The sequence below is a fragment of the Nerophis lumbriciformis genome, linkage group LG03, assembly GCF_033978685.3.
Source record: "Nerophis lumbriciformis linkage group LG03, RoL_Nlum_v2.1, whole genome shotgun sequence".
NCBI lineage: Eukaryota > Metazoa > Chordata > Actinopteri > Syngnathiformes > Syngnathidae > Nerophis > Nerophis lumbriciformis.
In genome coordinates this window covers 49,136,111-49,163,828 of record NC_084550.2, presented here as the reverse complement: position 1 = coordinate 49,163,828, position 27,718 = coordinate 49,136,111, and the positions used below count along the sequence as shown (strand labels likewise).

At 40.1% G+C, this 27,718-nt stretch overlaps 1 protein-coding gene across 2 annotated transcripts in view; it reads right to left on the bottom strand.

The window, feature by feature from the left end:
* slc6a11b (solute carrier family 6 member 11b) overlaps window positions 1-27,718 on the bottom strand; it is a 107,472-nt gene that overhangs the window by 65,915 nt on the left and 13,839 nt on the right. Inside the window, exons 1-6 of one of the 2 annotated variants that reach the window (XM_061938497.2) lie at window positions 18,153-18,359; window positions 17,679-17,983; window positions 14,139-14,273; window positions 12,702-12,842; window positions 12,552-12,633; window positions 5,269-5,401 (exon numbers count right to left, since the gene is read on the bottom strand). In XM_061938497.2, coding sequence (XP_061794481.1) covers window positions 5,269-5,401; window positions 12,552-12,633; window positions 12,702-12,842; window positions 14,139-14,273; window positions 17,679-17,889 — 702 coding nt within the window. In that variant the 5' untranslated portion in view covers window positions 17,890-17,983; window positions 18,153-18,359. Of the gene's footprint in view, window positions 1-5,268; window positions 5,402-12,547; window positions 12,634-12,701; window positions 12,843-14,138; window positions 14,274-17,678; window positions 17,984-18,152; window positions 18,360-26,699; window positions 26,858-27,718 lie in introns of those variants that run through there. The other variant, XM_061938506.2, reaches the window with a different exon arrangement.

Sequence of the window (27,718 nt, the reverse complement as noted above, 5' to 3'; positions counted from 1 at the left end):
TTTTAAAAAAGGCTTAAAAACCCTTCTTTTTAAAAAAGCCTTTTTTTTTTTTTAGATATATGCAAACTAGTTTTAGCTATTTGGCTGTTGTAGTTTTTATTATTTTTTTATTATTTATTATCTTTTTATTTTTATTTTTTAATACAATGTAGCACCCATAAAGAAGAAAAGTAATGTTTTCCCATTCTAAAGACTTACTAAATCCCAACATGTCTGATGGCGAAAGTTTGAGGAAACCTGCCACACAACCCACTAATTAAATTCCTAATTGACAAATCATCCTCAACCTCTCCTGTCACTTTCTGTCCATTCTCGGAGGCGACAAAAAGGGCAAAATTTCCCCTCGCCACGTGAACTTTTGATGCACCGCAACGCCGCCTCCACCTCACCAAACATTTAAACCAGCGCAAATTTACTGGTCAAACTCGCCCGTAAATCGAGCAGGAGAGCTTAAATGTGAGAAAAAAGGCTGGCAAAGCAAACAGCTTAGCAGTGTTGAAGCTGAATGGGCCCGTTAAAAAAAAGCGAGGGAGAGAAAGAGACGGAGGGAGAGGATATATTCTGCATGCTCCTCATGAACGCTCCCCCTTTTCCCCTCCGGTGAATGCAGAAATCAATCTTGGACCGGCTGCTAAAGCTCGGCCATGAAGGAGCTTTCTCCCCTCTTCACTTCACTGACGGACAAAAGACACTTCAGAGGGGAATCAGCATTACCGCCTTGTTGTGTTTCCCCTCCCCTGCCCATGCCTCTTTCTTGCCATTCCTGCATCTCTTTTCCTCATTCTCCCTCCATCTCCCAACGTATTCTGCAACTTTGAGTCGCAGAAATGTTTGCTAATTACATCGAAATGGTGAATCAGCAGTACTGTAATATTTTAGTACCGGTACCAAAATTATTTCGATACTTTTCGGTACTTTTCTAAATAAAGGGGACCACAAAAAATGGCATTATTGGCTTTATTTTAACAAAAAAAATTTGATTACATCAAACATATGTTTCTTATTGCAAGTTTGTCCTTAAATAAAATAGTGAACATACAAGACAGCTTGTCTTTTATTAGTGAGTAAGAAAACAAAGGCTTCTAATTTTGTCTGCGGACGTATGCAGTAACATATTGTGGCATTTTCCATTCTATTATTTTGTCAACATTATTAAGGACAAGTGGTAGAAAATGAATTATTAATCTACTTGTTCATTTCCTGTTAATATCTGCTTACTTTGTCTTTTAACATGTCCTATCTACACTTCTGTTAAAATGTAATAATCACTTATTCTTCTGTTGTTTGGATACTTTACATCAGTTGTGGATGATACCACAAATTTGGGTATCAATCCGATACCAAGTGGTGACAGGATCATACATTGGTCATATTCAAAGTCGTAATGTGTCTAGGGACATTTTTCCTGAGTTCATAAACATAATATATGTTTTTAAAAAAAGAAGATGTTGTCATGCCAAAAAATATCGACATAATCATAGTAGTTTCGACTAGATACGCTCCTGTACTTGGTATCATTACAGTGGATGTTCGGTATAGATCCACCAACGGCGTTTGTTTATATTTAGACGCCGGTGAGCTACGGTGTGTAGTGAAGCATGTTTAGCTATTTTTCATCCTCCAGTGATAATGCTACTGTAAGAAACTGACTTTATTTGTCGCCATGGAGGCGAGGATTAGTGATTTAGAAGTAGCTAAAACACTGCCGACTTTAGCCGCTAGCTAGCTAGCCAGCTAGCCATGTCTTAAAGCAGCTCCTCCTGAGGGCGTTTCAGTGTTATAACTTCACCTTTATCCTTAGTTTTTAAGCCAAAATGCGTCCGTTCTCCCTTTTCTGTCTGCACACCGTGTCTGCTTGTACTACTACTACTTTTTAAAGGCGGTATAGTACCGAATAGGATTAATTAGTATCGCGGTACTATACTAATACCGGTATACACACTGTGTCTGCTTGTACTACTACTACTTTTTAGAGGCGGTATAGTACCGAATAGGATTAATTAGTATCGCGGTACTATACTAATACCAGTATACAGTACAACCCTAATCAGCAGCAAACTAAGGTCGCCACGATACCAGAAGGTCAGTAGCCTTAGAATTTCCACCATTCTTGATACTCGACACAATCATAAAAATGTACTTTTAAATTAACTACTTTATTGTTAATTGTTTCAAAATGTCAAGTATTTAAGATCACTGTGCTTACACATATTTTTGCACAGAATTGAGCTTAAAGAGGCAAGTAAAAGAACAGTTGTGTTCTGTAACCTCACAGTATGTCATAACAATAACATTTGGCCATAAATAACAATAGTTGACTATTTTGCATTCTAAAAAGAACAGCAGTGGTTTGGAGTCACAACAAAAAATATTGTATATCGTTCTTAATATTGTCTCAAAATGGTGGTAGTGTGACGTCATCGTGTCATTTGTAATTAAATAGGCTTATACAACTGCTTAAACATATATCTAAAGACAAATATTTATGTTTGTATTTATTAGTAGTGTCAACATTTTAGCATTTCCTCTTAACATTGTTTACAAATTGTCTAATTATTTTGTTTATTTTATTCCTACCATGCGACCTACCGTATTCTTCGGACCATAGGGCGCACCGGATTATAAGGCGCACTGCCGATGAGCGGGTCTAATCAGGTCTGTTTTCATACAAAAGGTGCACCGGATTATTGGGTGCATTATAGGAGTCATATTTTTTTTTCTAAATGTAAAACACTTCCTTGTGGTCTACATCAGTGTTTTTCAACCACTGTGCCGTGGTAGTGTGCCGTGAGATACAGTCTGGTGTGCCGTGGGAGATTATCTAGTTTCACCTAGATATTTTTTGCAAACCAGTAATTATAGTCTGCAAATGATGTGTTGTTGTTGAGTGTCGGTGCTGTCTAGAGCTCGGCTGAGTAACCGTGTAATACTCTTCCATATCAGTAGGTGGCAGCCGGTAGCTAATTGCTTTGTAGATGTCGGAAACAGCGGGAGGCAGTGTGCAGGTAAAAAGGTATCCAATGCTTAAACCAAAAATAAAAAAGGTGGGTGCCCCTAAGAAAAGGCCTTGGAGCTTAGAGAAGGCTATGCAGAACGAAACTAAAACTGAACTCGCTATAAAGTAAACAAAAACAGAATGCTAGACGACAGCAAAGACTTACTGTTGAGCAAAGACGGCATCCACAATGTACATCCGAACATGACATGACAATCAACAATGTCCCTACAAAGAAGGATAAAAAACAACTGAAATATTCTTGTTTGCTAAAACAAAGTAGATGCGGGAAATATCGCTAAAAAGGAAGACATGAAACTGCTACAGGAAAATACCAAAAAAAGAGGAACAGCCACCAAAATAGGAGTGCAAGACAAGAACTAAAACACTACACACAGGAAAATGGCAAAAACATTCCAAATAAGTCAGGGGGTGATGTGACAGGTGGTGACAGTACACCTACTTTGAGACAAGAGCTATATTGATGCATGGTTGGTTATGGTTTAAAGTCATATCCAACAATTGCGACAACGACTTTTTACTGTCAACTGAGTTCCGTTTTTTAATGATTTATGCTTTTAGTGTGCCTCCGGATTTTTTCAACGCAAAAAATGTGCCTTGGCTCAAAAAAGGTTGAAAAACACTACCCTACATAACATGTAATAGTGGTTCTTTGGTCAAAATGTTGCATAGATTGTTTTACAGATCATCTTCAAGCCGCTTTCTGACAGTCGCTTCCGGATGTGCCGTTTTGTGGGCGGTCTTATTTACGTGGCTCACCTTCGACAGCGTCTTTTCTCCGTCATCTTTGTTGTAGCGGTGTAGCGTGCAAGGACGGGAGTGGAAGAAGTGTCAGAAAATGGAGCTAACTGTTAATGACATTCTGACTTTACTTCAATCAATAACGGAGCAGCATTTCCTCATCCGTGGCTCACTAGTGCAACAACAACGCCGGAAATGAGTCCTGTGAAAAACCGTCCAACCGAAACTCTCTAATAACTAAAGTTCCTTGGGTGAATAATGTAAACTCACTACACCGGTATGTTTTTAGCGCTTTCATGGCGAGTTTATTGACAGATATAAGTAAGAACTTTATATTACTTTAGATTAGAAATGGCAACAGCGGAGGATGAATGTACCATAACAAGAAGATAGAGAGAAACAAGAAGTTTATCGACTACCGAGTCACCACGGACTACAAAGACGGACGCGCGTACATTTTCAGGACTTATGCAGATCCCAAATACAGATCAGCAGGTACCAGAAGGTAAGAAAAGTTGCTTTTGCATAATGTTCCGAAACAAAATGTCGAAGCACAGTACAATCCTTCAAGCGGTGCGGCTTCATAGCTTACCAAAGTCGTACTAAAACATTTTGATAGATTTTTATACGCCGTGTGTAATGTTCTATATTTTCAATGGAACATATAAATTGTTGGTGTTGTTTACTTGAGTCATATTGCAGTCTACACGTATCTCTTATGTGTGACTACCATCATATTGCAGTCTACACGTCTCTCTTATGTGTGACTGCCATCTACTCGTCACACTTATCATTTCACCATGTACCAAATAAAATAGCTTCGAGGTCGGTAAGCACAACCAAAATATTCCGTACATTAGGTGCACAGAGTTATAAGGCGTACTGTCGATTTTTGAGAAAATGAAAGGATTTTAAACGCGACTTATAGTCCGAAAAATACGGTATATAAAAAAACAAAAACTGTCCAGCAAATGGCCTCCAGGCAACACTTAGCCTTCCTGGTGAAATAAATAAGCAGGGGCGTTGTAAGTGTTGCCTAACAACAGAGGAGTAGAGTGTCACTAAGCTGTGTTTACTTGGTTGGCTACACAATTCCTGGGCTTGTGGTGGCGGATCCCTGCTCTCACTCGCACAGCGAATACTTTCATGATGGCTTCTATTTGATTACTGCTTACATGTATGGTGCAATATACACCTCTCTTTCACTTTTATTATGTACAAAAGTACCTCTACTCGCTAAATATAGAAACAAATAGATCATTTCTGCAACGTCTTATTCTCTGGCATACTAGGCGTGTATGGGGGGTATTGTGAATTGTAGTTATGCCATACTTACAGTTATGCTGCACTGACACACTTCCATTAGTATTTATTTATGCGCAAGAAGCGCCAAATCAATCAATTCATTTTTTGCGCAACGGTATGGACCTGGTATGTAAGTATCGATACTTTTGACTACCCCGGTGTAAACCGTTCAAAGGAAGGTTTGTGGAAAGAAGATTCTGTCTCACCTTGCCGGTCGACTTAGGTCCTTTCCAGATGCAGAAGTAGCAGATAAACCAGGCCAGGGCCAAACACATTGCCAGCTCCCAGCGCATCCCACCCATGTGTTCGATACCATCCGATATCTTCAACACTCGCCGTCTGCAAGGGCAAAGAAAGGAGTGATGACTAGCCGTTCAAGCAATGCTGAGACATTAGACCAGAGGACCCCAAACTTTTTGACTCGGGGGGCCGCAATGGGTTAAAACAATTTGGCCGGGGGCCGGGCTGTATGTATATAATATATATATATATATATATATATATATATATATATATATATATATATATATATATATATATATATATAGTAATATATTATAATATACAGTTTATATATATATACGCGATGATGTCATGTTATCGATGGGAAAATGCATTTTAGACAATATGAGGAGACACCGAGAGTAACAAGCGATAGAAAATGGATTAGAAAGGACATATTTAAATAAATATTATTTTAAAAATTATATATATTTCTATATATATATTTTTTTTTTAGCTTGGGACTTCCCGCGGGCCGGGTTTTGGGGACCCCTGATTTAGATTGTACATAACATTTTGTTGTTGACATTTTTTTAATGAATCACAGTAGAAAAGGGTTAATCACTTTGCAATGCAGTCTGCTGAAAATGATGGAAAGCACCACTCTATATAGCAAATAACGCTGAGATGTTGTGTATAATTTTATATATATATATATATATATTTTCCTCGCGCACTAATTGACTGACACTGTGGCGCAAGCGCGATGGTGTCACGTTATCGTTGGGAAAATGCATTTTTAGACAATATGATTTGCCTGAGCGACTAGGAGACACCGAGATTAACAAGAGGTCGAAAATGGATTAGAAAGGACAGATTTTTTAAAATAATAATACAAAAATAAAAAGTCATGGCCAAACATGGGAGTGATTTAGGTTTTTTTGCCCAATTGCCCCAGTTATTTTTAAGATAACTTTGTACATGTTTATTACAAGAATTTTTGGTTGATACCGATAATATGATTTGTCGTAATGCCTGTCATAATGATTGTGAACGATAGGCAAAATTTTAAAAAAAGTGCAGTTCCACACTAAGGTCTTCAGATTAAAGTATTATAGTACACTGCAATGCTCATGCTCCATCTTCTTATGCTCTGGCAGGCCAGGTGTGTTACTCGCTGCATTGTAAAAGTCTTATCGAGTGGTCTACTGCTTCCTCGCTTCCTTGCTCCATGTAAGTTTTATTCTACATCATCCTACCTGAAGATGTATTCTGACAAGTTGGTACACTTTAACAGCCATTTAAGACCCGAAACTGCCGAGGACGACACAAAAGACGCTATTTAAGCCAATTACTTGGAGTATATTAAACATTCAAATGTGTAAACAAGATTTTTTTCTGGTTAACTTTTTTCACTAGATGCTTTCCTCGCGCTGATAATGTTTCAATGGTTTCATGACTACAAGCATTTGGTTTTAGAAGGATTGCACTGGCAAAGGCTACAAGGGTTGACATTTTTGCCCATAACATGAATAATCATATTACAGTATCTGTAAAGTATAAGCCCACAGTTGTGCGTTTGGTCCAGCTGGCCGGGTATGTAATTTCTGGTTTATTTGTGTAAGCACTCCATTTTCGTTGAAATAGCTTGGCTTCAAGCTTCAAATTTACAGCTTCGAGTTACGCCAACCTCACTCTCTCGGCTTCCATCTGCTCCAACGTTTCACCCTCTTTTCGTGCTGGCTTCTAGAAGCAGCAGTTCATCCTCAGTATATTCAGCTTCAAAAAGATAAGGTTGTGAATCCTCATTTGTCCAAAATTAGTCATCTTTGTTGTTTGTTACCAAGTCTGCCATGGTGAATCCTTCTCACGTCGTTCATTTGGATAAAAATGATCCAGAATGTACATTGACTAGCTAGAGTCAAATGTGGCCTCTTGGTGTAAGCACCGCAAATGGCAGCCAGAGTGGAAGTGTGGTCAGCACCGCCTGCTGACAAAAGTTGATCTTCTGCCACACTCATGGCTCCAGCTGGGAGATGGCTGGCCGAGCGGACTCTGCTGACAACATTGAAAAGAGCTGACTAATTATTATGAGTTGGGTGGTTGAGGGGGTCAGTGGGACTGACTGAGCGTGAAGTGTCTCTGATTTTCAACAATATCATGGGTATGATGGGTACACACTAAAAAATGCTGGGTTATTTTGATAACCCAATTTATGAGTTGCGAGTGTTGGGTTACATTTTTGAGTTATTTTTCATGAAGAGCAATCCCTTTTTTGGGTTATCAGGGTATTATTTTAACTCAATTTCTGGGTTTTCAAAACTATGAACCACTTTTTGGGATGTTTTTCAATGAGTAACTCAACTTTTTGGTTAAATAATTCAACGCAAAAGTTGGGTTGAAAAAATTAACCCAAAATGTTGAGTTAAAATAACTCAAATAAGGGGTTTTCTGAACCAGCAGTTGGGTTAAAATTGGGTTAATTTTTTAACCCAACATGTTTTAGTTTGTACATACTAAAAATGAACCCAACATTTTAAAGTGTGTACACACTAAAAAATGTTGGGTTAAAAAATAACCAATTTTTTTAGTGTGTACACAGTAAAAAATGTTGGGTTAAAAAATAACCCAATTTTAACCCAATTGCTGGACGAACCCCTTATTTGAGTTATTTTAACTCAACATTTTCGGTTGATTTTTTCAACCTGACTTTTGCGTTGAATTATTTAACCAAAAAGTTGAGTTATGATAACTTAATGTTGGGTTATTCCCAACCAAACTATTGGGTTGAATTATTCAACTCAACAGCTGAGTTATGCTAACTCAATGTTAGTTGATTCATAACCCAACTATTGGGTTGAATTTATTTAACACAAAAGCTGAGTTATGCTCACTACAATGTTGGGTTATTCCAAACCCAATTTTTGGGTTGCGCAATTTAGCGCTCCTTGACCCAATAGTTGATTAAAAATTATAAATGTTACTGATGGTTTGTCCTACTCCTTCCCAACTACCGATCAAAATTATTTTTATTCCATTAAAATATACTCAAAAGCGAGATATGAGTGAATTTTCTTTTACAAGAATTGCCGTGTATGGTCATAGTAGTTCTATACAGTATGCTCAAATATTTTCAAGTAATTAAGATGTGTGATTGTAAATTATGTTAATGAGATTAATCCTTAATAAGATTATTTTCAAGAAAAAAGTACCTTTTTTGTGGTACTAATTTAAAAACAACCCAAAAATGATTCATAGATTTGAAAATCCAGAAATTGAGTTAAAATAATACCCTTACAACCCAAAAAAAGGATTGCTTTTCATAAAAATAACTCCAAAATTTAACCCAACACTCGCAACTCATAAATTGGGTTATCAAAATAACCCAGCCTTTTTTTGTGTGTACCTTTCCCATTTGAACTGATACAGTAAATTCCCAGTGCCTGGGAATCGATACCAGTACTCAATACTTTTGTGTGTGTGTTAAAAATGCAAATTATTTTTAATGAAAAATCAAATTTTTTATTGGAACATTTAAAAATGAGCTGATTATGATAACTTCGGTCCAGTTGTTATATCTTGTTTTGTTATTATTTCTGAGTCAATTGTTTTTTTGGCAGTGAAAATTGCTGCTGGCATGATAGCCAAATGTTAGAGTTTGGGATCTAATGATATGAAAATTGTGACCAATATTAGCACCGTTATTAAAATCACAATATGGTTGAATGTGCTTAAAAAGTACTTATACAAGTTATACACAGGTTACACTATTCAAAGGTTAAGTTGCATACAATCTTGGTCAGAGCAAGGAGATGCATTTTGAGAGTGTGGAAATCTGACCCACCACCTAAGTTTGAAGCCTGGTTGAGGGAGCTAGTGGGAGTCCTCCACTTTGTAAAACTGAGATATGAGATATTTGGTAACTTACAGAAATTTGTGTGGAGACCTATCTTGGAATACCTGAAACTGTAGTCAACCCCCCTAAGAAGTATCTGTATTGGCATAATTGATGTGATTGAAGAAAGTGGACATTCAAATGAGCCGGAAGATAAAGAGGATGATCTACAAGTTTCAGAATCTGTGTGCAAAACCGATCGAGAAAGTAGCAGTATTGCTAAGTGCTAAACACGATATACAAACATAATAAAACAATCACTTACTGTACAATGTCTGCTCTCACTGGGATAAAGACTGGTGGGATGTTTATATTTTCCCCTTTACATCAGCCTCTTTGTATGTATTTTGTTTTTACACGTTATAATCTGTGTAAAAAAACCTTCTTTATTCATTATTTGTATTGTCATATTGTATTTATGTATTCATTTATGTTATTATTATATGTGTATATGTTTGTCTGTTGTTTCAACTATTAGGAAAACTGACAATAAAAATACTTTGAAAAAATAAAAAGTACTTATACAATCCTTAGATTTTGTTTTAAATAACTAAAATTAATATAGACACACTTTTGTAAACCTTTTGTATGTTTTGTGTTCCTTTGCTTCACAGATAGTGTTATAGTCTTAGTATTTTATCAGTTTTATTGGCTAAACTTTTATTGTTTTAAATATCGGTTTGCACTTTTGCTCTTAAGGGTTTATGTATTATTTATAATGAAACGTTGCAAAAACCGTTATTTGTTATTTATGCGGGGTTTTACTATTTGATTGTCCTACTCTTTTCAGCGGTCCTTGAACCACCTCCGTCTAGTATTTCTCCGACCGATCATACTGTGCCATGACAGCACGACTTATTCAATGTGCACAACTGAATAGCTAAGTTGCTCAGACAGCAATGTGTTTATATACATTTTCATTGAGGTATGTTGTTTCCTCAATAGTTTAGTTTAGTCTAGTCTTTATTTGAAGGGACAATGCACATAAACATAAAGCTCAAAGACAGATAGATATGTTCTGGACCAGATTATAGCTAAATAGCTCATTTCCATCTGTAGTCCCTGTCTACCTAAATTAAAGAGATACAAAAAACATGCAATACAATTATAACAATAAAATTATACTATATCATGTAATCAAATTAAGAAAAGTCAGAAAATGCCCTTTCATTAACACATACTTATACATTACAACCACCCCTACTTTACATCATAACACATAGACAATACATGCTCTTGTTCACATCTGTCATCATTTGTAAAAACAACCATGATTTTAACAGACACACCTCACAGCTTACAACAAAATGTTCTCATGCATAAATATAATACACATTAAGTTGACATGTCAAACATAGTGCCCACCTCAGTGACCGTGCGAGCAGCTTTGATTCCTCCAAAGCCACTTTTTAACTTCAATTGTGAATGAAGAATACCGTATTTTTCGGAGTATAAGTCGCACCGGAGTATAAGTCGCACCTGCCGAAAATGCATAATAAAGAAAGAAAAACCATATATAAGTCGCACTGGAGTATAAGTCACATTTTTGGGGGAAACTTATTTGATAAAACCCAACACCAAGAATAGACATTTGAAAGGCAATTTAAAATAAATAAAGAATAGTGAACAACAGGCTGAATAAATGTACGTTATATGACGAATAAATACCGTATTTTTCGGACTATAAGTCGCAGTTTTTTTCATAGTTTGGCCGGGGGTGCGACTTACACTCAGGAGCGACTCGTGTGAAATTATTAACACATTACATGGGATTTAGCGATTAGGAGTGACAGATTGTTTGGTAAATGTATAGCATGTTCTATATGTTATAGTTATTTGAATGACTCTTACCATAATATGTTACGTTAACATACCAGGCATGTTCTCAGTTGGTTATTTATGCGTCATATAACGTACATTTATTCAGCCTGTTGTTCACTATTCTTTATTTATTTTAAATTGCCTTTCAAATGTCTATTCTTGGTGTTGGGTTTTATCAAATAAATTTCCCCCAAAAATGCGACTTATACTCCAGTGCGACTTATATATGTTTTTTCCTTCTTTATTATGCATTTTCGGCAGGTGCGACTTATACTCCGGTGCGACTTATACTCCGAAAAATACGGTAACCAACTGAGAATGTGCCTGGTATGTTAACGTAACATATTATGGTAAGAGTCATTTAAATAACTATAACATATGGAACATGCTATACATTTACCAAACAATCTGTCACTCCTAATCGCTAAATCCCATGAAATCTTATACGTCTAGTCTCTTACGTGAATGAGCTAAATAATATTATTTGATATTTTACGGTAATGTGTTAATAATTTCACACATATCGCTCCTGAGTATAAGTTGCACCCCCGGCCAAACTATGAAAAAAACTGCGACTCATAGTGCGAAAAATACGGTAATCTGTTAGACATTTCAAGTTTGTTGTGAGATTGTTCCATCACTTTATTGCTTTATATGAAAAGGCTGATTGTGCAAAAGAGGTTTTACATCTGGGTACCCTACACTGCCCCCTGGTGGAGGCTCGTGTGTTTCTAGTTGTCGCAGCAGATGTAAATTGGACAAAGTGCTTAAGTGGCGCTGGTGCAGTGTTATTTAGGATTCGATGGGCCATTCGTATTGATACTAATCTTCGAATGTTAGCAAACTGTAACAATATATATTTTTGGAGAACTAAACAGCGATAGTGGTGTTGTGGTTTTCGGTCAAGGATTTTGAGCGATTTTTTTGTGCAAAGCTTCCAATGGCCTCAGTGTCATTTTGCTTGCCTGGGACCAACATGTTATACAATAATAAAAACGAGACATAATCATTGCATTAAAATATGTTTGAGCTGCCTCCAGTGTTTTAACGAATTCCTGATACATTTGAACATTTTTATGGGAAAGACGTTAATGTCTCTTTTTATGTTAGCATTTAATCTAGGGAGGTAGTCAATGTGCAGTTGTCAATCACAGTCTTTCAATCGTTTTGATTTAAAACGTTATATTAACTATCAAGCGTTTTACTGTGGTTATCATTATTACCTTTTATTGTTGCCGCTAGCAACTATTACAAAGACGACAACTACCGCAGGCGCTATAACGAGTTTTACCTAACTGTACGTGACGTCACGCACAACCCAGGCAATGTAACATGGCGAAGTAAGATTTTACGGTCTTAGGACCGTTAGGATTTGGTCGATGCCAATACATTTGCGAATTTGGTGCCCATTCCTAAAGCTGTTAAGCTTGGAATCGGAAGTAAAGGCTTTGCACAGCTAACAAAAAAAGAGGCTGTCATAGGATGAAAAATCTTGCATTCACATTTCATATCCAGGGAGCCTAATAAAGAAAAAAGAAAAAAAGTACTCACTCCCAGAATTCAATAACAGGAGACGTTGCATTGGGATTGGTAATGTTGGTGGCATTCTCTCCATAGAAGTCAACACAGTTGTCTGTAAATGCATGTTCACGTCAATGGTTTAGTCATATAAACGTACGCAAAGAACCTCCTCTGTCTCACCAGTATTCCAGTAGTGGCCACAGCTAGCCCACGGCAGCTCCGTGGTGAAGCAGTTAAAGAGGTAGAAGATGGCCCAGGCGAGGATGACTACATAGTAGACGTTTAGATGAGCTTCGATCACCTGGGTCGCATAGCCGATGCCTGAAAATGCAAACAGGCAACATACTGTATTTTCCGGACCATAGGGAGAATCGGATTATAAGGCGCACAGCCGATGAATGGTCTATTTTCGATCTTTTTTCCTATATAAGGCGCACCGGATTATAAGGCGCATTAAAGGAGTCCTTTTTTATTTTTTCCCCAAATTGAAAACACTTCCTTGTAGTCTACATAACATGTAATGGTGGTTCTTTGTTCAAAATGTTGCATGGATAATGTTTTACAGATCATCTTCAAGCCGCTTTCTGACAGTCGCTTCCGGATGCGCCGTTTTTTGGGCGGTCTTATTTACGTGGCTCACCTTCGACAGCGTCTTCTCCCCGTCATCTTTGTTGTAGCGGTGTAGCGTGCAAGGAGGGGAGTGGAAGAAGTGTCAAAAGATGGAGCTAACTGTTTTAATGACATTCAGACTTTACTTCAATCAATAACGGAGCAGCATCTCCTCATCCGGAAACAACAAGGCGGAAATGCGTCCCGTGAAAAAACGTCCGACCGGAACTCTCTAATAACTAAAGTTACTTGGGTGAATAATGTAAACTCACTATACCGGTATGTTTTAGCGCTTTCATGGCAAGTTTACTGACAGATATAAGTAAGAACTTTACGCTACTTTATATTAGAAATGGCAACAGCGGAGGATGAATGTCCCATAGCAAGAAGATAGAGAAAGAGAAGAAGCTCTTCGACTACGGAGTCGGCACGGACTACAAAAGCGGATGCACGCAATTTTTCAGGATTGATGCAGATCCCAAATACAGATCAGCAGATACCAGAAGGTAAGAAAAGTTGATTTTGCATAATATTGCGAAACAAAATGCCAGATAATATGTCTTACCTTATACACACACCATAATAATACTCGTATGTTTAATGCGCCGACAATCCATCAAGCGGTGCGGCTTCATAGCTTACCAAAGTCATACTAAAAAATGTTGATCGATTTTTCAGCGTCGCATGTAATGCTCTATATTTTCAATGGAACATATAAAATGTCGGTGTTGTTTATTTGAGTCATATTGCCATCATAGTGCAGTCTACACGTATCTCTTATGTTTGACTTCTATCTACTGGTCACACTTGAAGCCAAATGTGACCAAATAAAATTGCTTCGAGGTCGGTCAGCAAAATCAGAATTATTCCGTACATTAGGCGCACCGGGCTATAAGGCGCACTGTCGTGTTTTGAGGGGGGGGAAAGGATTTTAAGTGCGCCTTATAGTCCGGAAAATACGGTAATTATCACATGAGTCACATTGAAATTGTCTGAGAATCTTCTTACCTTCAAACAGGGGGCATACTTTCCTCCAGCAGGTGATGCCTCCCTCGCTGGTGAACTGGCCGAGGGCGGTCTCCAGGAAAAAGACGGGGATCCCGCAGCACACAAAGAAGATGACGTACGGAACAAAGAAAGCACCTTGACGAGAAAAAGCATCTTTAGTGATTCTGAGCAAAGAAACCACAAAGATGTATTGCCCAATGTTGCCACTCGGGAATCCTTGTCCAAAATGGAAAAACAGTTGTCCTACTTTTTTCAACCAAAAAGATACAGGTGTGTTTAAAAAAGATACAGGTGTGCTGCAAAAGCTAAATGTAAAGGGTACCAAAGCAGGAACACAGAGGGTTCCACCCAAACAAGCACATCGTCATACACCATTAATACCAAACTGTACTACAATCACTGCCTATTTGACACATTTACTGTTTGGGAACATGGCTTGGGCCCTGGAAAAGATAGATAAAAGTAACCTCGAGTTTAATATTTAACTACACAGGGTAATCAAATTGGGTCTATAAGATGACATTCCAGTAGCATGTGGAGCTACAATACCAAACACAAAGTTGTATTACTCTAAGTCAGTGGTTCTTAACCTGGGTTCGATCGAACCCTAGGGGTTCGGTGAGTCGGGCTCAGGGGTTCGGCGGAGGTCAAGACACACCCGACTCATCGTGTAAATAAAAACTTCTCCCTATCGGCGTATTAAGGATACGGCAACAGCAGAAGTCAGACTGATTTGCAGGTGTGTAATTTGTTTTGTGAGTTTATGCACTGTGTTGGTTTTGTTCTTTGAACAAGTTGATATTCATGCACGGTTCATTTTGTGCACCAGTATAAAAACATGGTAACACTTTAGTATGGGGAACATATTCACCATTAATTAGTTGCTTATTAACATGCAAACTAGTAACATATTTGCTCTTAATTAGTCATTATTAAGTACTTATTAATGCCTTATTCTGCATAGCCTCATTATAACCCTAACCCTCTAACCCTGGCCCTAACCCTAACCAAATAACTCTAAATTAAGTCTTTGTTACTTAGAATATGTTCCCCATACTAAAGTGTTACCAAAAACATATAACTTTGTCTTGAATTTGAAAAAAAACTAAATTTTATTTTTCACTAAAGAAGGGTTCGGTGAATGCGCATATGAAACTGGTGGGGTTCGGTACCTCCACCAAGGTTAAGAACCACTGCTCTAAGTACTATTATGTTGTCTCTTGTTATGTGCTTTGCTCTCTCAGAACACCCCTATCTCAAGGTTTAGTTATACCGTCCGAGACAGACGGTTGCCTCCACCTTGAGTCTTTACAATAAATCAACTTAATTCTTGAATGTTGCGACATATAATGTTTGATAAATTGATCAATAAGTACTGTCTGAGATTGATATTTGGTTCATTGGCCCAGCAGGTACAAGACATTGTATAACTGTTAAGAACTTCTTGAATTAGGTCCTGACGTTGGGCAACTCAAACCTAACGTTGCATCAACATGCTTTTTGGCAATGTTGGGTTCTGACGTTGATTTGACCATTGAATTTTGGTCATTTTCCAACCAATATTCTAAAACACAAAGTCAACGTTGAAACAACATCATTTTTGACGTCACTTATTCAATGTCAGGTCGTTACGATGATTTGACCATTGAAATGTGGTCCAACGTTAGACATACCGTTCGAGTCAGATGGTTGCCTCCACATTGAGTCTTTACGAAAAATCAACTTAATTCTTGAATGTTGCGACATATAATGTTTGATAAATTGATCAATAAGTATTGTCTGTGATTGATAGTTGGTTAATTGGCAAATCAGGCTCAAAACATTGAAAAACTGTTGAGAACTTGTTGAATTAGGTCCTGACGTTGGGCAACTCAAACCTAACGTTGCATCAACATGCTTTTTGGCAATGTTGGGTTATGACGTTGATGTGACCATTGAATTTTGGTCATTTTCCAACCAATATTCTAAAACACAAAATCAACGTTGAAACAACATCCTTTTTGACGTCATTTATTCTATGTCAGGTTGTTACGTTGATTTGACCATTGAAATTTGGTCCAACTTTAGACATCAACGTTGTCTCAATTAACAATTACAACTATTTTGCAACGTTGCTTAGAAGTCAGTTTTAAAAACATGTATGTATAATCAATGTTGTATCAATGTCCTGTGCCTGCTGGAGGGTCTCTAAGCAAATGAGGCAACATAGAGTGCACTACTTAGTAGTAACCAGTAAAGGTGCTGTTGATTCAGTTTCAGTTTGCTGTCGAGAAAAATGTACAGTCTGCGTGAAATCCACACACTGAAACTCCCGAGTTCTTTAGCGCCGCCCTAGTGGCTCCCTGGACCTCTTTCAGAGATGTGTGAAAATGGAAAAAGATGAAGAAAAAAATATATATATTTTTTTAATATATTTTCTGTAGGAGAACAAACATGACACAAACCTTCCTAATTTATTAAAAATCCCACTGTTTATTTTATACATGCTTCACTGATGAGTATTTGGCGAGCACCGTTTTGTCGTATTAATTTCAGCGATCCTTGAACTCATCGTAGTTTGTTTACATGTACAACTTTCTCCGATGCTGCCACAGAAAGACGTGTTTTATGCCACTCCTTCTTTGTCTCATTTTGTCCACCAAACGTTTTATACTGGGCGTGAATGCACAAAGGTGAGCTTCGTTGATTTTATTGATTTGGCTGGAGTGCTAATCAGGCATATTTGGTCAATCCATGACTGCAAGCTAATCAATGCTGACATGCTATTTAGGCTAGCTGTATGGACATATTGCATCATTATGCCTCGTTTGTAGGTATATTCAATTTCCTTTACTTATGTCCTCTGCGTATTTAATTTATATTTGCATGTCTCATGACACATTATCTGTATGTACTATTGGCTGCATTTCTGATAGTTCTATGTGTGCCATGTTGTTCCAGACCACAGCAAACGTTACCCAGCTTGCAAAGATTGTAATAAATCCATTAGAAGAAGACAGGGCGGCCGTTTCCTTAAACTTGGACACACACATCTATACCTTTGGCCATTCGGAGCCAGTAATTTCCAAAAGTTATCTCATCCTGTGAGAAGCCTCCGTTTTAATAATGTTTTCCAATGTTGCAAAAACGTGTAGAATGAAAATTAAAATACATTTATGTCAACGAAGATTTGCGTCAGCCTTTGATAGTAGGCTAATATAGCTAATATAGACACTTACATCATGTGTTGCCTTCATTATAAGACTTATATAAGACTTTTAAAGTAATTTTGATAGTAGGCTAATATAACTAATATAGACACTTACATCATGTGTTGCCTTCATTATAACACTTATATAAGACTTTTAAAGTCATTTTGATAGTAGGCTAATATAACTAATATAGACACTTACATCATGTGTTGTCTTCATTATAACACTTAAATAAGGCTTTTAATTTTTTGAGGCTCCAGACAGATTTTGTTTTTGTATTTTTGGTCCAATATGACTCTTTCAACATTTTGGGTTGCCGACCCCTGCCCTAGTTCCTAAATATCCTTACCTCCTCCATTCTTATAGCAGAGGTACGGAAACCTCCAGACGTTGCCGAGCCCGATGATCTCGCCGGCCACCGACAGCACAAACTCGATCTTGTTGTTCCACTGGCCTCTCTCATAGTACTCCTTTTTGTCCAGGCTGGAGCTGGACCCGTCCGTCTCTTTACCGTCCTCCGGTTTACCGTTTATCACCGGCCCGCTCTTCTCGGCTGTCATGTCGTTGCTGATTCAGGCAGAATCTCCGGCAGCCAAAAAAGTGGAACTTTAACTACGAAATAAAAAAATGAATGCAGCCGTGCAGCGTTCCTCCCTGAATAAAACAGGGAGAGTGGGGAAGTCAAGCGTGATGCCTTATTAACTATGCATCTTGCTTGTGGAGATGGAAATAGAATAAAGGAGAGGTTGACAGGTGAAAGTAAAAATCTCAAAAGGTGTAAAATAGCTGCAAAGTAAGAAGAGAAGTCATGAAAAGGACTTACCAAGCAGTCGGCCAGATACAACTCTCACAATGGTGATGTCGTCACAAAACACAGTTGGAAGGAGGACCGAGGAACGATCAATGCAAAGTCGAATATCGTATCTACTAAAGATTCCCAAACTTGGCCAGGATGTGTTGCGCTCCAGACGGTGGACCATGTGCGACTGCGCCTCTTCTCTCCGAGCGTGCCTCTCTCAAAGCGTCCTCACTTGGAAAAAAGCCATGTGGGTAGAGGAGGAGGAGAAGGGGGTGGAAGGGACAGGAACCATGGCGGAAGGTTAGCTCGGTGCAGGTGAAAGCATACCATTTGTCTGATTAAGGCACACAAAAGTACATTACTGTTTAGCACACCTGTATAATGTAACTGTAACCCTATACACTATATTGCCAAAAGTATTTGGCCACCTGCCTCAACTCACATATGAACTTGAAGTGCCATCCCATTCCTAACCCATAGGGTTCAATACGATGTCGGTCCACCTTTTGCAGCTATTACAGCTTCAACTCTTCTGGGAAGGCTGTTCACAAGGTTGCGGAGTGTGTTTATAGGAATTTTCCACCATTCTTCCAAAAGCGCATTGGTGAGGTCACACACTAATGTTGGTTGAGAAGGCCTGGCTCTCAGTCTCCGTTCTAATTCATCCCAAAAGTGTTCTATCGGGTTCAGGTCAGGCCAGTCAAGTTCATCCACACCAGACTCTGTCATCCATGTCTTTATGGACCTTGGTTTGTGCACTGGTGCACAGTCATGTTGGAAGAGGAAGGGGCCCGCTCTAAACTGTTCCCACAAGGTTGGAGCTGTTTTCTTATAATAAAGCCAACAGTTGACTTTGGAATATTTAGGAGCGAGGACATTTCACGACTGGATTTGTTGCACAGGTGCCATCCTATGACAGTTCCATGCTGGAAATCACTTAGCTCCTGAGAGCGGCCCATTCTTTCACAAATGTTTGTAGAAACAGTCTCCATGCATAAGTGTTTGATTTTATACACCTGTGGCCAGGCCAAGTGATTAGGACACCTGATTCTGATCATTTGGATGGGTGGCCAAATACTTTTGGCAATATTAGCAGCATGTAAGGTGCAAACTTATTAGTTAGCCTCATGGGATTGTGCTAGCTTTCCCATATTGACGTGTCCAGGAAGCACAAAACCACGTTACTTTTTCCCGACTGTAAAAAATATTACTATAAAACTTCAATTTTCTTGTTTGGAAACAGACTCAATAGAAGAAAAATGACTTAAATGTTGCACAAAAACCAAAAAAATGTAATCTTCATCTCATGTGATGTCCCTTAGCTTGTGTAGATGCTGTGGGTGTCTGTGTCCTTTGTAGGTACTGTCTGAATTCTGCTGGTGGTATAAATGTACGTGAATTCAAACGGCAGCATATTGAGATTCCTTTGTTGCAGGTGACGTCACGTCCGATTGCAGACCAGGCACCGGCTTAAGCACTTGGCATTAGCATTAGCCATTTAACATGGGCGTCACAAACAAACACCTGGCGTGTCATGAGAACAATACTTACAGTATAAACACTTTATTGGACTCAACAGAAGCCAAGAGAGGCACATTTAACGTAGTGGCAAAGACTACTTCTTGGCTACGGCAACTGAAGTTAGGGATGCAATGCCATCCATCCATCTTCTTCCGCTTATCCGAAGTCGGGTCGCGGGGGCAGCAGCCTAAGCAGAGAAGCCCAGACTTCCTTCTCCCCAGCCACTTCGTCCAGCTCCTGCCGGGGGATCCCGAGGCGTTCCCAGGCCAGCCGGGAGACAAAGTCTTCCCAACGTGTAACAGTTCGAGTTGCTACCTCAGTAGAAGCATTTAAACCCCATCTTAAAACTCATTTGGAGACGCTAGTCTTTAAATAGACCCCCCCTTTTAGACCAGTTGATCTGCCATCTCTTTTCTGCTCTGCCCCCCTCTCCTGCGTGGAGAGGTTATTAGGTGACCACAGATGAAGCGCTAGCTGTTCAAAGTCGGGTCCCGGGATGGACCACTCATCTGTGCATCAGTTGGGGACGTCTCTGCGCTGCTGACTTGTCTCCACTCAAGATGATCCCCTTTCTGGCCCCACTATGGACTGGACTCTCACACTATTATGTTAGATCCACTATGGACTGGACTCTCACACTATTAACTAGATACACTATGGACTGGACTCTCACACTATTATGTTAGATCCACTATGGACTGGACTCTCACACTATTATGTTAGATCCACTATGGACTGGACTCTCACACTATTAACTAGATCCACTATGGACTGGACTCTCACACTATTAACTAGATCCACTCGACATCCATTGGGTTGAGTTTTTTCTTGCCCTGATGTGGGATCTGAGCCGAGGATGTCGTTGTGGCTTGTGCAGCCCTTTGAGACACTTGTGATTAAGGGCTATATAAATAAACTTTGATTGATTGATTGATTGATTGATTGATTGATTGATTGATGTTACAACATTCTGTGTATGTGTCTTAGGCTAGGAGTGAGCACGTTAAATTTAGTCCTCCCCCCACCAACAAAGTATAGCTGATATCAAAGACATTAATTCCAACCCGAATTTCGGAAGAAGCAATCTGAATGACTATTGGCATAAACCACCCGTCTCGATCTGAATGAAATCCGAACGTGTCAGAATATTCCAAATGGCGTGTTTACATGAAGCTTTTAATCTGTTTAAATGTGTCCATGTGCACATAGCCACTGTGAATTGACTCGCCTCCCAAGTACACACTTTTTAAAGGTAAAATGTTAAAAAGTGTTGCGATGGTCACATCTTGACTATAGAACAGATTAATTCCTTGTTTTGGGACAAACTGTTCAAAAATATAAAAAATTGGGTCACGTAAAAAAGTTTTTAATTTATCTAAAATATTTAAACAGAATGTCAAACAAATATTGGCTTACAACAGAGGTGTCAAAGTTGTTTTCACTGAGGGCCACATCGCAGGTATGTTTGGCCCCAGAGAGCCCTTTCTAAGAGTGAATACTATTATTACATAATTTTTTCTATGCATTTTATTAGAAGTTTTTTTTTTTTTATTTTTTTATTTTTTTTTTTTTGTGTGTCCTGTCCAGCTTCTCAGGCAAATCATATAGTTGATGTAGATGCCCATGTCGGCTGTTCAGATTCACTTTACAAAAGAGAAGTGTAGGATACTTCTCTTGTTGCCTTATTTGTATTTGACTTTATTAAATGTATTTATATTATCATTTAGTGCAGCCGGGCCGGAGCAGGAGGGGATAGAAAGAGAAAAAAAAAGAAGACAGAGGGGGAAATTGTGGGGACAAGAGGGGGATTAGACAGAGAGACAAAAACAACAACAGCAAACAACAACAACAACAACAATAGAGCAACATCAGCAAATATGACATGTACAAATATGATGGTAAAAGTAATAGCAAATAAGCAGTTAGCGAAAAATAAAAAATAATACAGAAATGACAATGAGCATTATTACACTACAAATGGATCAATACAAATACCAATAGAAATAGCGCTATTGATAATGAACAATACCAATAATTTACCTTTATTATCAACAATACAGTTGTTTAAATGCAACAATACATATACGTAATGATAACTTGAGATACGAAAGAATGCAGAAAAATGGAGGGGGAGAAAGAGAAGCAACCTACATTAACCTTGTAGATTGTTATAGTCACAATAGGTTAAGCTTTGTCAGTGTGCCATGTGTTACACCCAGTTTACCCTAGGGCAACAACGTTAATATATGTTTGATGAAACGTGATTATGTGCATGAGTGTAAGTATGCATATGTACTTGTATATGTACAGAATGTGTATATGTGTTTGTACAATGAATGTATATGTACAGAATGTGTATATGTGTTTGTACAGTGAATGTATATGTACAGTATGTGTATGTGTATGTTTGTATATTGAATGTGCGTGTGGATGTACGAACATTAGGTAGGTAAATATGTACTGTATTTGTGTATGTATGTGGGAGCGTAGGTACCTATGTACGTATGTGAGCATATGTGAATTTGCATGTACAATACATTCGACTCCCAGAGTGCGTGGGAGCCAGAGCACGGCCCCATCACCCCCGAGAGCCCAACCCACAAACAGGAGGCGTGGTGCCCAGGGAACCAGGGACCACCGCCCCCACGCAGCCAAGCCGGCCAGCGACAGGAACCCCAGAGCCCGACCCACCGTACCGCCCACAAGGGCCAGCAGCAGGCCGCAGACAGACGCACCCGGCAGAGGACAGGGCACGAGAAAAGCAGGGGACAGCCAGACCCCAAGCCAGCGAGAGACCACACCCCACACGGGCAGAAAGGCGAGACGCCCCGCCCGAGGGACCCAGAGACTCCCCGCAACCGGACGGGAAGACCGCCCCCGCCCCACCGGCAACCGGGCCCCCACGAGCCCACCCCCCACCCCCGGAGAGCGCGGCGAGGCCAGCCCCCGGCCACCCCACCCAAACTGGCCGCCGCAGGACCACCCAGGCACAGGGCCACGGGAACCACCCACCCCACCCGCAGGGACCCCAACGATGGAGATGGAACAACCAGCAACCGCCCCGCCGAGCCCCCCCCCTGAGGGAGGGGAAAAATTAAAAAATAATATTAATAAAATATATTAAAAAAATAAATAAATAAATAAATTAATTAATTAATTAATTAAAAAAATAATAATAATTAAAAGAAGATCACAGACATGCTGACAAACAAGGTCACTACCCCAGCAACTGGCCGACTCGCAGCACCTCGGAATACCTTGCAGCACCAAGCTACCACAATAGACGCAGGGACTAGGCCCAACAGGCCCCAACCAAGACGGGCACCCGGAAGGGATGGACAGCGGGACCCAGGAGCTCCAGACACGCAGTTCGGATGCAGTAGCCTGAGGCGTCGACCCCCGTCTGACAGGCAGGCCCAGAGCGTACCCCCAGAAATATACATACATACATACATATATACATACACATACACACATACATGTATACATACCCACACATACACATATATACATATACATACACATATGTACACATACACATATATAAACATACATACATACACACACATATACATACATATACACAGTTCGTCAGCCCCGACAGCCATCACGCGCGCGCGCTGCCACCAGTCACAACATCAGCCACACCCCTGCACCAGACCCAGCAGCCACGGGCGCCCACACCACAAACAAACGGCAGCAGAAACAGCAGCCGCAATAACCCCAGACAGCCAGCACCAGCCAATCAAATCAAAGCGATCAAAAAAAAACTGCGACCAGCAACCACACGCCACCAGGACCACGGAGACCAGCCGGCGCCAGCCCGCCAGTCAGCCCGAACGCCAACACGCAAACAAGAGACACCAACAACCCCCCCAACCAAAAGGCCCCCCACCCCAACCCAAACCCGCACAAACACACCACCGCCCAAACAACCGAGACACAGCATCCAGACCAGACACGGGGGCTGCGCCGCCACCACACCAAGTCACCAACAGAGACCCCACAGCGCAAGGTCAAGGCCACACGGGCACGGACCCCACCCAACAGGAAGTGAGACCCGCGCGACGCCACACACAAATAAATAATAAGATTAAAAAAATAAAAAATAAAATAAAAAAATAAAAAAATAAAATAAAATAAAAAATAAAATTTAAAAAATAAAATAAAATAAAAATAAGTAAATAATAAAAATAAAAATAATAAATACATTAAAAATAAAAAAATATATATAACAATAATAAATGAATAAAAGCCTGGCAGGCCACCAGACCGCAGTCCCCGCCGGCCGACGAGGCAATGAGGGGTGCGCCGAACCCCAAACCCCCCATGCATGTGTACAAGGCCCCCAGAGTGTCTACTGTGTAGTTAAAATTAGGAGGTCAGCCGTTACAGCCGACCTCCAGTCCCTATTGATGTGTGTACTGTAGCGTGAGTGAGATATGTATGCTTGTGGGAACTAATAATGCGATTAAAATTGGGGGACATCAAGGTCATGGTGGGTCCCAACCAAACCAAGCCCCCCAAATCCTAAGTGTCTAATATGCAGCTAAGATTGAGGGATGGACGAGCAGGGGACAAGACAGGAGGACTGGAGCCCCATTGGAGGCATCCTCAACCCCCCGCCATGCCTCCCCGCAGGACAATCCCCAAAGTCCTATATATGTGTGACTGTGTGCGCTATAAGTAGGAGGAGTAGAGGGCCCGGACATCCCCCCAGTCCATGCGGCCGACAACCAGGAACTACGGCCAGGAGGCCGCCACCCCCCGCCACAGCCCGTGACCCACACCAGACCACTTTAACGTGACGCCACGCGAGCCCTCCCCCCGCCAAACAAAGCCAGCCCCCGCCCGCCCCAACCCAACCCTGCAGAGCCCATACCGGCAACCAAACGCAGAAAAACCGCACAGCCCCCACGCCCAATGCAAACACCGCATCCCGGCCATCCACACAGCAACGTGCCCATACGAGTCCCGGCCAGGGGAAGGAGCCCCCCAACGGGGGAAGAAGCCAATGCATCCCGTCCGCCCGCCAGCCCCCAAACCAGCCGGCAAGCCAACGCCAGCCAGCCCCACAACCCCACAAGCGCACAGACACCAGCCACAGTCCCCCAACCACTCCAACCCAACACAGCGATGCCAACCGCTGGTATCACCGCAGCAACCATCACCACCACCGCCCGTCCGCAGCGTAAACACCCGCGGCCGCCGAAACCAAAACAAAAAAAGCGACCGACCCCGTAAACCACAACAACGCACACCCCCGGCTACCACCGAGGCCACCAACCCACCTACCCCAACTCATCCACAGCCAGGCCAATTGAGCCACCGGACATCCACACCCATGCACACACTTACACATTCATATACACATACATACACACATACATATATGCATATACATATACATACACATACACACATATACACACGCATGCATATACATATAAACATACACAGAAGTTGTTTTTTTAAACTAAAATGTAAAAAAAAAAAATGGTAAAATGTAGTGTATATTACTGTAAATGGAAACACAGTACTGCTGTTTTTATGGTAAAAAAAAAAAAAAAAGGCAGCTCAGTTGCCAGAATTTTACTCTAAAATTGCATTTGCATATTTACTGTAAATAAAAATAAAAATGCAATTTTACATTAAAATATTGGCCTCTGAGCTGCCAGGTTTTTTTTGTGTTTTTTTTTAACCGCAAATCAACAACTGTAGATTTTTCGGTGTATTACTGTAAATGCCAAAACGGCACCACAGTTTATTACAGTAAAAAAAGTACTGTTTTTTTCATTTAGAGAAAAATGCTGTAAAAAGCACAGTAAATTTCACAATTTTACCATGAAATATATTGCTACTTTTACATTGCACAATTTGATGGATAACTCGCTTTGAAATTGTTATTATTAGTATTTATTTCTATTTAAAAATTGGTTTGAATGTTTGATAATATATCTTTGCATAATTAGACAACATTTAAGTTAACATAATTTGCGATTACATATTTGGAGTACTTTTTTTTTTCTCCCATTATAGAAAGAAAGAATACAGTCGTGGTCAAAAGTTTACATACACTGGCTGTCTTGAGTTTCCAATAATTTCTACAACTCTTATTTTTTTGTGATAGAGTGATTGGAGCACATACTTGTTGGTCACAAAATACATTCATGAAGTTTGGTTCTTTTATGAATTTATTATGGGTCTACTGAAAATGTGACTAAATCTGCTGGGTCAAAAGTATACATACAGCAATGTTAATATTTGGTTACATGTCCCTTGGCAAGTTTCACTGCAATAAGGCACTTTTGGTAGCCATCCACAAGCTTCTGGTTGAATTTTTGACCACTCCTCTTGACAAAATTGGTGCAGTTCAGCTAAATTTGTTGGTTTTCTGACATGGACTTGTTTCTTCAGCATTGTCTACACGTTTAAGTCAGGACTTTGGGAAGGCCATTCCAAAACCTTAATTCTAGCCTGATTTAGCCATTCCTTTACCATATTTGATGTGTGTTTGGGGTCATTGTCCTGTTGGAACACCCAACTGCACCCAACACCCAACCTCCGGGATGATGATTTTAGGTTGACCTGAAGAATTTGGAGGTAATCCTCCTTTTTCATTGTCCCATTTACTCTCTGTAAAGCACCAGTTCCATTGGCAGCAAAACAGGCCCAGAGCATAATACTACCACCACCATGCTTGACGGTAGGCTTGGTGTTCCTGGGATTAAAGGCCTCACCTTTTCTCCTCCAAACATATTTCTGGGTATTGTGGCCAAACAGCTCAATTTTTGTTTCATCTGACATCATATGGACAAAGATAAGGCCTTCCCGAGGACTGTGGTCAGAAAATTTACATTACTTTATTGATACATATTATTTCCAGGCTTTCGAGGGCCAAATACAATTCTAAGCCTCACCTGTGGCTTAGAATGCGATTTTTCAAGCATTATTGTCAAATCCGCATTAGTCCCTAAAAAGTGACATGAGTTTAGCATTAAGCTGCATTCACGTTCCGCACAAAACAAGTTAAGACTTCTCGCTTTGTACCTGGCCTAGTTGGAGACGGTGACCCCGTTGGATTTTGTGAAGCCATGTCAACAGTCTTGTTCCCTTGGTCTTTTGGGGCTTTGCTCGCGGCATACCAAGTCGCAACTCTTTGTTCTCCGGTGGGAGTCATCGTGCGCTCCGGCATACCAAGCAGACGTCTTTTGTGAAACCGAAGAAAACAAAAAGGACAAAATGAAACATGGGATTGTCTTGTTTTCCCTTTGTCAGCAGCTGGTGATGAATAGCCAGCCTTTGACAGAGTTCTTCCATACGTGCTGTTTGAGAAACAAGAGGGATTCAAAACTCAAAAACATCACAACGTTATGTTTGTAGGCGTTTGTTCGTACACAAGTCCATGGCCGGGTTTCCAGGCGTGACATGCTCGCCGCACAAGGAACTCCCCTTACTCTAAAAAAGCCTGACCTAGTCTCTAAGAATCCCTTGACGGCGAGGTCACTCGTCATTAAAAGCGTAGAGGAAGTGGCCTGCATAAAAAGTACGGCCACCCAATGCGGTTGGCAAACGCTCCGTGTGTGTGTGTGTGTGTGTGTGTGTGTGTGTGTGTGTGTGTGTGTGTGCTTTTCAGCCAGTCAAGTCCTTTATTTATGTTGTGAGCTGCCGCAACATTATACAAGAGGGAACACTTTTGCAGATGCCCAGTTTGCTCTCGTACCTGGGAGGAAGCCATTGCATCTTGATGGTTCTTCCTGTGTTGGTTAACAGGGCGATGACACTCAAATTCATGTACAAACCCAAAAACCAGTGAAGTTGGCACGTTTTGTAAATAGTAAATAAAAACAGAATACAATGATTTGTAAATCCTTTTCAACCTATATTCAATTGAATAGACTGCAGAGACAAGATACTTAACGTTCGAACTGGAAAACTTAGTTATTTTTTGCAAATATTAGCTCATTTGGAATTTGATGCCTGGAACATGTTTCAAAAAAGCTGGCACAAGCGACAAAAAAGACTGAGAAAGTTGAGGAATGCTCATCAAACACTTATTTGGAGCATCC